The sequence below is a fragment of the Anomaloglossus baeobatrachus genome, chromosome 5, assembly GCF_048569485.1.
Source record: "Anomaloglossus baeobatrachus isolate aAnoBae1 chromosome 5, aAnoBae1.hap1, whole genome shotgun sequence".
Classification (NCBI taxonomy): Eukaryota; Metazoa; Chordata; class Amphibia; order Anura; family Aromobatidae; genus Anomaloglossus; species Anomaloglossus baeobatrachus.
Window position 1 is genome coordinate 585,452,534 of NC_134357.1, and position 12,614 is coordinate 585,465,147.

The 12,614-nt window shown below is 44.6% G+C and overlaps 1 protein-coding gene across 1 annotated transcript in view; it reads right to left on the reverse strand.

Moving 5' to 3' along the window:
* Nucleotides 1-633: 633 nt before the first annotated feature.
* LOC142313145 (uncharacterized) overlaps nt 634-12,614 on the reverse strand; it is a 177,126-nt gene continuing 165,145 nt past the window's right edge. The window contains exons 29-33 of the mRNA XM_075352133.1: nt 5,869-6,010; nt 5,567-5,746; nt 5,362-5,485; nt 5,165-5,278; nt 634-3,280 (exon numbers count right to left, since the gene is read on the reverse strand). Of these exons, the coding sequence (XP_075208248.1) occupies nt 1,518-3,280; nt 5,165-5,278; nt 5,362-5,485; nt 5,567-5,746; nt 5,869-6,010 (2,323 nt within the window). The 3' untranslated portion in view covers nt 634-1,517. The remainder of the gene's footprint in view (nt 3,281-5,164; nt 5,279-5,361; nt 5,486-5,566; nt 5,747-5,868; nt 6,011-12,614) is intronic.

The following is a 12,614-nucleotide window of genomic DNA, read 5'->3' on the forward strand; positions in this document are numbered from 1 at the left end:
GTGAAGTGGTGACCTCTGACAATAAGCTGCAGCTCAGCCTCCCTGACCTCACCAACCCAATACAGGTTCTGAACCTTTCGCCAAGCAGGAATACCTCACCCCTTGCAAACCCTGAAATAGGCTCTAAGTAAGGATGGAGAGTATGAGCTCTTCGTCAACACCCCTAATGCTAAGGGTGACAAAATGAAACAATACAGGGGAAACACATGCTACCAGCTACCAGTCCAAGTACATAGCAAAAATCAAACACTTATCTTAGGAGTAGCTACCACAGAAGTATATGGAACCACAGGAAGAGATGACTGCTGCAGATCACAGCCAGGAACAACTATAAACCGCACCCAAAGCACCCCAGGGTGAGGTTTATAAAGGAAGTCAGAGGCTGGCAACTGAGAGGAAAAACTGACAGTTTCCCAGGGTCATAGAGTTCGCTGCTGCAGAAACAGAGAACTGTCAGATAACAACACGTACTTCCAATCTCTGGTATTTTCTAACACTCGCTGCCACTTGATTGTCCACCGGCCGTTACAGCTCTGTGACATCCCCTCACTATCTTTGTGTGAAATGTCTACAGCTCTGCCTCAGCTCCAGAGGTTCTGAGCAAAATCATCACATCCACACAACAGAGAAAGATAGGCATGAAGAATATATATTTTACAAGCATTTATTAACAAATCAACAAGTTTTGAAATGCAACTATATACCATGTTCCTATCTCCAATCTGGGGATGCGCTTTTTAGTAAATAAAGCAAACCTTTCACAAATGTTCCTAAAGGCTCTCGAAATACCCAACTTACTAGCAAAATAGAGCCCGAATTTCCGTTTTGTGGGATCTCAGTATGCAGAACGGGATCCCAAAAATCTCTGCAGCTGCTCTAAGCACGAGACATTGCTCTCTCAACTAATCCAGCGCGGTTACATACTTTTATAAGATTTTACTGAACTACTTAAGAAGGATCATGCAGCGCTGGGGTCGTAGTGCTCACTCTTTCATGGTGAGAGTGATCTCTGAGGGTTGTGGGATCACACAACCTGGAAGCTCCTTTAGGGACTCTTCCAAAAGTTTTGGTACTGGATTATATTTAGAAAATTCACTAATCTGTGCTCTCCACTGCTTTAGTAATAAAAAAGGTAGCCACAGATTTGTCATAGGAACTATTTAAGGGGAACATCAAACACAATGCGCTTGAGATTGGGGGATATTACCCCCGTAACAGTATCAGTATTTTCCTCCTTCAAAACCTAGGTGTGTCTTATAGTCTGAAAAATAGGATAAGTTTAAAAAGAAAGAAAATGGTTCTTTCCCTCACCAATTCTTACTTGAGAAATTGTAGCTGATTTTTGGATAAAGCACTTTAAATTATAGTACATCATGATTGTTTCTTCTTTGTGACAACAGGATCTGACTAATGATAAAAAAAGTTTGGCAAATTACGAATGCAAGAATGGCTGCTCCGCTCTGTACTTTTTCTTATGGTCGACAAGACTTGATTTACCTGGTAAATATTTGAAATATTCACAACATGAAAAAGGTTCCTTCCCTGTGCAGCTTCTTCAGATGTTTAATGAGATCTGATTTCTGAGAGTAACATTTTCCACATTCAGAACATAAAAATGGTTTATCCCCAGTATGAAGTTTTCCATGATCAACAAGACTTGATTTCCTAGTAAAACATTTGCCACATTCCAGGCATGAAAATGGCTTCTCCCCTGTGTGAGATCTTTGATGACTAACAAGTTTTGATTTCCAATTAAAACACTTCCCACACTCTGAACATGAAAATGGCTTCTTCCCTGTGTGAATTTTCTGATGTCTAACAAGGTCTGATTTATGACATAAGCATTTCCCACACTCTGAACATGAAAATGGCTTCTCCCCTGTGTTATTTTTCTGATGTCTAACAAGATGTGATTTCTGAATAAAACATTTCCCACACTCCGAACATGAAAATGGCTTCTCTCCTGTGTGAATTCTTTGATGCTCAACAAGTTCTGATTTCCGAATAAAACACTTCCCACACTCTGAACATGAAAATGGCTTCTCTCCTGTGTGAACTTTTTGATGCTCAACAAGTTCTGATTTCCGAATAAAACACTTCCCACACTCTGAACATGAAAATGGCTTCTCCCCTGTGTGAATTTTCTGATGTCTAACAAGGACTGATTTCTGAATAAAACATTTTCCACACTCTGAACATGAAAATGGCTTTTCCCCTGTGTGAGATCTTTGATGCCAAACAAGTTCTGATTTCTGAATAAAACATTTCCCACACTCTGAACATGAAAATGGTTTCTCCCCTGTGTGAATTTTCTGATGTCTAACAAGGTCTGATTTCTGAATAAAACATTTCCCACACTCTGAACATGAAAATGGCTTCTCCCAAGTGTGAGATCTTTGATGCCAAACAAGTTTTGATTTCTGAATAAAACATTTCCCACACTCTGAACATGAAAATGGTTTCTCCCCTGTGTGAATTTTCTGATGTCTAACAAAGTCTGATTTCTGAATAAAACATTTTCCACACTCTGAACATGAAAATGGCTTTTCCCCTGTGTGAGAACTTTGATGCACAACAAATTTTTCTTTTCGAATAAAACATTTTCCACACTCTGAACATGAAAATGGCTTCTCCCAAGTGTGAGATCTTTGATGCCAAACAAGTTTTGATTTCTGAATAAAACATTTCCCACACTCTGAACATGAAAATGGTTTCTCCCCTGTGTGAATTTTCTGATGTCTAACAAAGTCTGATTTCTGAATAAAACATTTTCCACACTCTGAACATGAAAATGGCTTTTCCCCTGTGTGAGAACTTTGATGCACAACAAATTTTTCTTTTCGAATAAAACATTTTCCACACTCTGAACATGAAAATGGCTTCTCCCCTGCGTGAGATCTTTGATGCCAAACAAGATCTGATTTCCGAATAAAACATTTCTCACACTCTGAACATGAAAATGGATTCTCCCCAGAGTGATTTTTTTGATGATTAGCAAGGGTTATTTTTCGAGTAAAATATTTTCCACATTCTGGGCAACAAAATGGCTTTTCCTTTCTAGGAGCCATTTCATGTTCAACATCCCTTCTGTAACTTTTATTTTGCTTACAATTCTGTGATAAATCGGAATTTTGGACTTGCTTGAAAAGATCAGATGATAGAGCTTTCTGAGGAAGGACTGGAGGTATATCTGGGACAAAAGCATGCTCTTCATATGTATCATCTTTTACAAATTCTGAAGATATTAGAGGTCCATCTGAACTCCCAATACAGTCATCTGCTAAAAATAAATACAATGTATTATTTAATAACGATATTATCTTGAATGTACATTTTTTTTTTAAATTATAACATCAGCAATTAAATTAGGAAAAAATGTATTCTGAATTTTTTGTCTAATTTCGACATCTAAGAGTAAAAAGTGTTTTACACGCTGCAACATCGCTAGCGATAGCATCCACCCACGTCGCTGATTCGTCATGGGAGTGATCGCTGCAGTAGCGAACAATATCGCTACGGCAGCGTCACATGCACATACCTGCTTAGCGACGTCGCTGGAGACACCGAACAATCTCTCCTTTAAGGGGGTGGTGAGTTCGGCGTCACAGCGGCATCACTAAGCAGCCACACAATAGCAGAGGAGGGGCGGAGATGAACGGCCGGAACATGCCGCCCACCTCCTTCCTTCCTCATTGCCGGTGGACGCAGGTAAGGAGAAGTTCGTCGTTCCTGCGGTGTCACACATAGCGATGTATGATGCCGCAGAAACGACGAACAACCAGCGGCATGCACCACCAACGATATTATGAAAACGAGCGACGTGCCAACGGTCAACGAATTTGGATGTTTTTGCAATAGTTGATCATCGCTCCTTTTAGTCACACACAACAATATCGCGAACGGCGCCGGATGAGCGTCACGAACACCGTGACCCCGACGATATATCGTTAGCGATATCGTTGTGTGTAAAGTACCCTTTACATCTTCGTTAGCTCGGATCTCCCATTCCTAGCACTAGTTCTCTGGAATGTGCTACAGTAAATAATCTGATTGATTTTTACAATGTGACTGCAGGATAATGAGGGATTGGGGGCACCTATACTGTCTCTCACGATACGGGACCCTAAGCTATTTCTAACCTCTGGATTACCCATGAAGATGGAGATGCCAGAGTCATGTGCCTTACTATTCTCCTGACCAGATCTAATCTGTTATCCACCCGGGGAAGGAAGGGACAGGAATATGATGGAAAAACAGATTAAGACAGGTGGAAAACACAAATTAAGACAGGCGGGACACATTGAAAACTCACAGCAATAAACAGTGTGAGACTAAGGAAAAAATCAAGAGCAGGAAGGCAGGAACAAAAATACAACAAGGGTTAACATCACAACAGCTCACAGCAGTAATGCTTACCAACCACTTGTAAGTCTGGATCACAACACCTCACCAGACTAGTATAGGTAAATTATAGCAGGCATTAATGAAATAGTCCAACCAGCATATACAGAAGGGGAGCGAACGATACTTTCTACTTTAGAGCATGTGATCAAAGACATTGTCAAAAAGGTCCTTAAGCAGTCCGATAATAGGCATATAAACAATGGGGCCGCTAGGAGAATGGAGGCCCTGTGAAATTGCTCAGTTTGCACTTACTTTCCCCTAATGCCAGTCCTGCATACCCGCCTGTCTTCTGGTCAGTTCATTTAGACTACTGTAATTAATAGACCTTTGGTTACATCATGTCACATGTCTTTGCAGTCATCAAAGGTCCTTAAACAATCGACCTTAGAATACAACTGATGGGGACCCTAAGAGAGTGGGGTTCCTGAGAAATTACACAGTTTGACTCTTCCCAACGCTGGCCCTGACTGTAACTAGGGCTTATTTTTGGAGGAGGGCTTATATTTCAAGCCTTCTCCAACAATCCGATAAAATTATGCTAGGTCTTATTTTCGGTGTAGGTCGTCTTTTCGAGTAAACAGGGTATTCATGAACCCTTTGTAGGTCTTTGAGTTGCCATCATAATAACATAGAGAAGGCACTAGAAACAAACAGCAGAAGAAGAAGCAAAGAAAATACAGATAAAAAAAAACCAGAGCAAAAAGTCTAAAAATTTAAACACAAAATTAGTGCAAAATGTACATGAGTAGATATCTCTTACTGGATAGAGCTGGAGGAAACACATCCTGAGGAACATCGGGATCTTCTTGTTTACAGTCATGTGGGCGAAGAGGACGGGGACATCTCTCTGGTGTTGTCCTCTTACTGGATAGAACTGGAGGAGACATATACAGGGACTGAATTCATTCCTTACATACAGATAATTATAGGCCGTGTGTATTTAGTCCTGTCTATTACCTGGTGACGTGAGGGACTGGGGAACCTCCATCATGACGTCCTTGTACAGATCTTTGTGTCCTTCTAAATACTCCCACTCCTCCATGGAGAAATAGACGGTGACGTCCTGACACCTTATAGGAACCTGACACATACAATGATACCGTCACCCCCGATCCCTTCATAGCGTTACTGTATAATGTCCCAGCATTCCCAGCAGTGTCACCTCTCCAGTCAGCAGCTCAATCATCTTGTAGGTGAGTTCTAGGATCTTCTGGTCATTGATGTCTTCATGTATCGGAGGGTGAGCTGGAGACCCCGTGATTGGGCTCATGGGTCTTCCCCATCCCTCAGACACAGGGGCCTGACAGCGCTCACTAGAGGTCTTCTTCACTACTGTGTAATCCTGGTTATGGAGAGACACAGTAATAAATCTCACTACAGACATTTCCTCACCTCTCCAGTTCTGTCCATCTGTTATTCCCATAGATAAGAATGATGTAATGTGACGTCATCAGAATCTCTCACCTCTCCAGTAAGCCGGATGAGGATCTCTAGGGTGAGGTGTAATATCCTCTCCGCCATCTTCTCCCTGTCTCTGTCCATCCTTGATGGGTCAAGTAGAACAATTATATAGATCTCCACTGAGAGGATCCGATATTGTAGGGATCTGAATGAGAAGATAAGCCGGTGTAAGCACATATAAAATACAATTACTACAGTTGTGATATCGGTGTGAAGCAATAATGCGAGCACTTCACACATCTAGAGGTCACAGAGAGGATTCCTATGTGTTATGAGCTTCTGTCATGAGAGTAAAGTAACATAATTTTGGGGCTATTGAGAAAAGGGATAGGGGGCGATTTACTTATATTTCTCACTAGCTGCAGTAGCCGGAATTACCTGGGATAGTAACTAAATCTCTCTCCAACTCTCCCTGGATGGGATATATATATACTGTTATACTGTATATATATTATATATACATACACAGACACAGATACACACACACACACACACAGAGTGGGGAAAATACAGTAAGTGATTGATACTCTACCGACTTTACAAGTTTTCCCACCTACACAGAATGGAGGGTCTGTAATTTTTATCGTAGGTAACTAAAACTGTGATAGAATTAGAAAAAAAAGACAGAAAATCCAACATAAGGTTTCAGCTCCCTCTAAGATTTTCCATGTGGTTCAGGTCTGGAGACTGGCTAGGCCACTCCAGGACCTTGAAAATCAAAATTACTTACTGGTAATATTTTTTTCCAGAGCCCATGACAGCACCACCAGAGAGAGAGGTCCATCCCTCTTGGGACATGAAACCCACTGAAATAAAAGGGCAGTACCTCTCCCCCGCAGCAGTTAGGTTACAGAGCAAGAGAGGAATACCAGGAAACAATATTAATATAAACCTCCACCAACACATAACAAACTAAGATGTAGCACCTCGACCCTACACAACCAAAACTAAGCAGAGGGTGAAGCAATGGTGCTGTCATGGGCGCTGGAAACAAAACATTACCGGTAAGTAATTTTCATTTTTCTCTTCCACCATGACAGCACCACTAGAGAGATTTTGATAGATTCAAGCACCTTACGGAGGGAATCACCACTTATAGAACCCTTCTACCAAACATTAAATCAACCATGGAAGAAAAATCCAATCTATAGTGATTAAAAAGCTGCAAGGGGAAGACCAAGTTGCAGCCTTACAAAATTGGTCAATAGGTACCTCCGTCTTTTCAGCCCAAGTAGTCAACACCGCTCTGGTGGTGTGAACTGTCATGCCTTTGGGAAACGGAATGTTCTGGGCTACATAGGCTACACTAATTACTTTCTTGACCCATCTTGCTAAAGTACTTTTAGAGGCTGCCAGGCCTTTCCTAGCCTCCTATAAACAAATAAACAATGCTCGACTCCTCCTCCACCCTGTAGTCGTCTCTAAGTACTGAATCAGTGTATCTCTAACATCCAGGGTATGCAGCGTTTCCTCTTTCTGATTCTTGGGGAGGCACAAAAAGAAGGCAGAATTATCTCCTGGGATATATGGAAGGATTTGGCTACCTTGGGTAAATACGCTGGGTCTGTTCTTAAGATTATCCTATCCTCTGAAATTTGGGTGTATGGAAGATTGGAGGATAGGGCCTGTAGGTTGCTCACTCTCTTGGCTGAGGTCACCGCTACTAGAAAGATAGGGTTTAGACTGAGGAGCTTTATAAAGGCTTGAGCTAGGGGTTCGAAAGGAGGCCCTGTAACACAATCCAGCAATACGTTTAAATCCCAAGGATGAATTTTTAGGAAAGGGAGCGGGACTGCTCTCTGACAAGACTTTAAAAACCTCCTGACCCAAGTATGCCCTGCTAAATCATAGTTGAATAGGGCTCTCAAGGCTGAAACCTGAACCTTTCTGTAAAAACTCAAGGATGGAACCCAAAGGAACTTTCCCCACAGGTTGATCTTTCCAGGAGGAGAGGAACTTCCTCCAGATCCTACCATAGATCTTAGTGGTAACTGGCTTCCTGCTCTGCAAAAGAGTAGAGCCAGATTTCTGGAGAATCCACGGCTCATTAACAGGCCTCTCTCAAATTCCAGGCTGTCAAATGTAGGCCTGGAACCTAAGGGTGAAACGCCGGGCCCTGAGAGAGAAAGTTCAGGGTCTCTGGAAGAATCCATGGTTCTGAAAGAGACATTTTTCTTAGCCAGAAAAACCAAGGCCTCCTGGTCCAGAAGGGGATGATCAAAATTACCCTCGCTTGATCCTCCCAGATTTTCCTGATAACCACTGGAATCAGCACGAGCGGGGAAAAGACATAAAGCAGGCCCGAGACCCAATGAATCTGGAAGGCATCTACCGCCCAAGGATCCTCACGGGGATTCAGGGAACAGAACCTGTCTACTTTTTTGTTGGCTCATCTGGCAAATAGGTCTACCACCGGGGACCCCCAAAGTTCTACTATCTGATTGAAGATTCCCAGGTTCAGGGACCACTCCCCCTGTCGCAACAGATTCCGGCTCAAAAAATCTGCAGTTACATTTGAAGTCCTGTTATGTGCAGAGCTGAAAACGCAATAGAATGACTCTGCTAAGGATAAAAATTCCTGAGCTACGTTCATTAGGGTGAGAGACCGAGTGCCCACCTGGTGGTTCAGATAAGACACTGACACCCTGTTGTCTGACATAAAGCAGACATGGTGGCCCTGTAAGAGAGAAAGAAATGCCTTTAAGGCTCTTCCCACAGTCAATAATTCCTTAAGATTGGGATTGGCACAAACCCGACTCTCCTGGAAGCTCCACGTCCCCTGGGCTACTGTCCTCTTAGATGGGCCCCCCAGCTAAATGCACTCGAGTCTGTAGTAATGATGTCTGAGACCTGAATTACTCAAGGGACCACTGCTGACAGGTTTTCGGTATTTAACTACTACTGCAGAGGGTCCAAGACCCTTTCCTCTGAGAACCCCCCTAACTTTTTTTTTTTTTTTTTTTTTTTTAGCTCTTAGCACCTCCTACTGCAGGGAAGGAGAGTAGATATGTGCCCATAACACTGTGGGGATGCAGGATGTCAGGGATCCCAGTAAACACATGACTCTCCTGAGGGTCGTAATTGGTTCTCTTATCCTGGAGGACACCAAGGTCTGGATGTTGAGGATCTTTTCTGTATGCAACTGGCATAACTGAGACCGGGAAGCCAGAATCAGTCCTAAAAAGGACTGTACTTTTAATAGTTGTAGCCTTGATTTTTTAGGTTTTTAGGCCATGTCTGCCAGGATCTTGGTTACTATCTGGATCTTGGCACTGCAATGTTCTTCTGAGTGTCCTACTATCGAAAAATCATCCACGTAAGGTATAATAGTCTCTGCCACCACTTTGGTGAATACTCTTGGGGCAATGGCTAAACCAAAGGGTAGAGCCCTGAATTGAAAATTACCCAACCCTCCTTGCCAAGGGAGGGCTACTCTCAGGAACTTCTGATGAGATGGAAGAATAGGGACATGGTAATACACGTCCTTGAGGTTTAACACCCCCATGTAGAAATTTGGGAAAAGCATCTTTATTGCTGATGTTATTGACTCCATCTTGAAAAGACGGGACACTAGGTGTTTGTTTAGCCCCCACAGATTATTGTCCTGTAGGAACCGTCTGGTTATGGAACAAGGAAGAGGCTGGAGTAGAATCCCCTGCCCCACTCTTCCTTAAGGACTTCTACCAGGACTCCTTTGTGGAGGAGATCTAATATCTCCTGCTGCAGAGCGAGTCGTCTGTCCTCCGACTTGCTGAGCGACGCTATTATTAATGACCCCTAGGGGGTCGAATTAAATTCTAACCTGAGCCCGTGCCTTATTACTCCCTTAAGCCAGTCTTTGGAAGTTATCTTTTCCAAGGCATGAAAAAAGTAGGAGAGCCTTTGTCCCACCTGGGTCATGATGTCACTGGGTTGATTTCTCGCTTTCTGTGGAAGGACTTTCAAACATAAAGCCTGGGTGCCTCTTCCTACAATCTTTCCAGGAATCCTGCTGTCAGGTTTCCGGGTTTTCCAGTTCTCTTTTGAAAGAGCTTGCCCTCGGTTAACATGGAGTTTTATGTTCTGTTGCCCTACTTCCTGTCCAGCTGCTTAAAAGGCCGCCTCCAAGCCTAGTCCAGTGCCTGAGTATACTGCTTGCTGTGTGCTCCTGCTTTGCTGCTGCTACTTCTTGATTGCCTTTGGATCCTCCTGAAAGTCTACCGACCGACTCTGGACCATACCCGGTTTCTTCAAGCTGTGCCCGGACTCCGTCTGCCGTCTTTGGTCAGCACGTCTGCCCGGTTTCTTCCGGTTCGTAACCATTCTGGACTTTCATCCCGTACGGACACTTCTGGACTTTACCACTTGCCCCTTGTGTCCCGGCTGCTGCGCATTTAGGCCTTCCGGGGTAGATTGCCGGACAGTCCCTGTATAGGGGTTCGCTCTGGTGGTCTCCCTGGGGGAGTCCGGTGCGTGGCCCCGGGAATCCCCTTCGCTCCGTTTCGGGAAGGTATTTTCATGTGTTTGTTATACTGTGTATTTCCGTTGTGTATCTACCGTGGTTACATATTATAAACATCTTGTACCACAAACTCGTCTCTGGTTGTCATTGCCCTAACGCTATCGAGATCCTCAGAACATACAATAGTATTACACCTGCCCTCTGAGGGGCTTCCTCCTGGGGTATTTTCATTTCCAAAAGGAATGACACCTAAATTGAGTTGAGGAGAAACTGGGAAAATCTTTTTTTACTATCTTCAGCCTTCCTCCAAAATCTCATCCAAGGCTTTCCCAAATAAGAAGTCTCTTCTGCAGGGGATGGAACAAAGTGTATAGTGAAACTGGTCATCTCCCGGCTACCTTTTAAGACTCTCCTGGTGGAATTAGATAGTGTCGCCGACATTGCTGACGGTCTGATGGAGTTGGCTGAAGCAATCGCCAGGAAGTCCGCCGCTCCTTGAGCCAGAGGTAGGGAGGAGAAAATACTGTCCGTCAGAATGTCATTTTTTTAATTGAGTCTCTACCTGCTGCAGCCACACCATGAGGGATCTTGTCACGTAGGTACCAGCAATACCTGGTCTCAGGGCCCCGGCCAACACCTCCCAGGAGCCCTGCAGTTAGCCGTCCGCATTTCTATCAAGATGATCTTTTAGGCACCCCAGATCTTCAAATGGGAGGGAAGACTTCTTTGCTGCTTTGGCTCCCGCTACATCAGTTTTAGGGCATCTGTCCCAACAGGCGGCTTCTGATTCTTCAAAGGGGTAGTTCCTCTTGAAGGAAGAGGACAGTGTGGCACTCTTGTCCGGCTTCTTCCACTGCTCCTCCACTAGCTGTTTGACCTTATCATTAATTGGGAAGGAGCATCTCTTCCTCTGTTTCAGACCTCCAAACACAAGGTCCTCCAGGGATTCAGGCCCCTTAATGTCCATCAGCCCCATCGTGAACCTAACCGCCTTAACTAATTGGCTAACTTTCGAGTTTGGGAAGCAAGGTCTTCCACCTGGGCCCTCTTCTGTAGTAGATGACGAGGAAGGTGAAGAGACAGTAGAACTCGAGTCTTCCTCTGACTCCGATGATTTCTCTGAGTCTCGGTCCTGGGGTACAACCCTCTAACCTCTTGGGTTCTGGTTGAGATAGAGATTTAAATGACTCCTTTACCTCAGCCTTGATTATAGCTGTGAGACTAGAGGTGAAGTCTGGGGTCTCCTCTCTAATAGTTTCCAGAATGTAATTCCTCCATAATTCTTTCTGTGTCCCAGGTGGTAACGGGGACTTACACAGAATGCATTTTCTATTTTTAGTTTTGGTCGACCTATTCTGGAGTACTTCCTATGGGACATGGGACAACAAAAAATAAGGGGAAACACCAGTTAGGGGGATGAAGTGGTCTACTTACCACTCCACAGGAAAAAGGGAGGTACCGGGTCGGGAGGCTGCACCAGGTCACCGGAATCCACCATCCGCAAATCTTTGGACTTCTGGCTGGCACAGCTGCTGGAGAGGCTGCCACTCGGCTGTTGTCTATAGCGCATTTGCTTCTGCTGCGGCTGGTCCTCCAATGCTGGAGGAAGGCATAAGCACCTCTTAACCCAGCACATAAGCGCATATTAACCCAGCCGCAGATCATTTTATCCTTATGGCCTCCTCTGGATGTTTCTGCACGGGTGCCGCCATGTTGCGGGCCCCGCACATGTGCAGTTGCACAAACCGATTACCTGTGCATGACGTTATACGGCCTCGACCACTGACGCCAGCACAAACTCCCTGAAATTCCTACGACATGATCGAACTGCCAGCCTCCTGAGGGCTGCATGGCGGGTGCCAGGTCCCGTGCAGCATCTTGAGAGAATTCTCCTATGCCCCTGGATCTTCGTCCGGCGACTTTGAACCACAGGCAGCACCTGTAGGTTGCCCAGCGTTTGCGTAGACCCAGACAACTCCTGGGCAGAGGATTCTCCTGGACCCTACCATGTCCGCGCTCACTACCGCAGGGGACCACGGCCCTGGGGGGACGCTTCCAAGGTTTAGCTCCAACACCATAGCAGGTAAGCTGTTCTGCCAGTGCCGGTTCAACCCCTGGATACCGCCATCTTCACCGCAGCTTACACAGATGGACTCTGGTTCTCCCATCTTGGGACAGAAAACCAAACTGATTCGGTGGAGAGGTACTGCCCTTTTATTTCAGTGGATTTCCAGTCCTACGATGGGTGGACCTGTCTCTTTGGTGGTGCTGTCATGGGGAAAATGAGACACTCCTTAGTTGCCCTCGC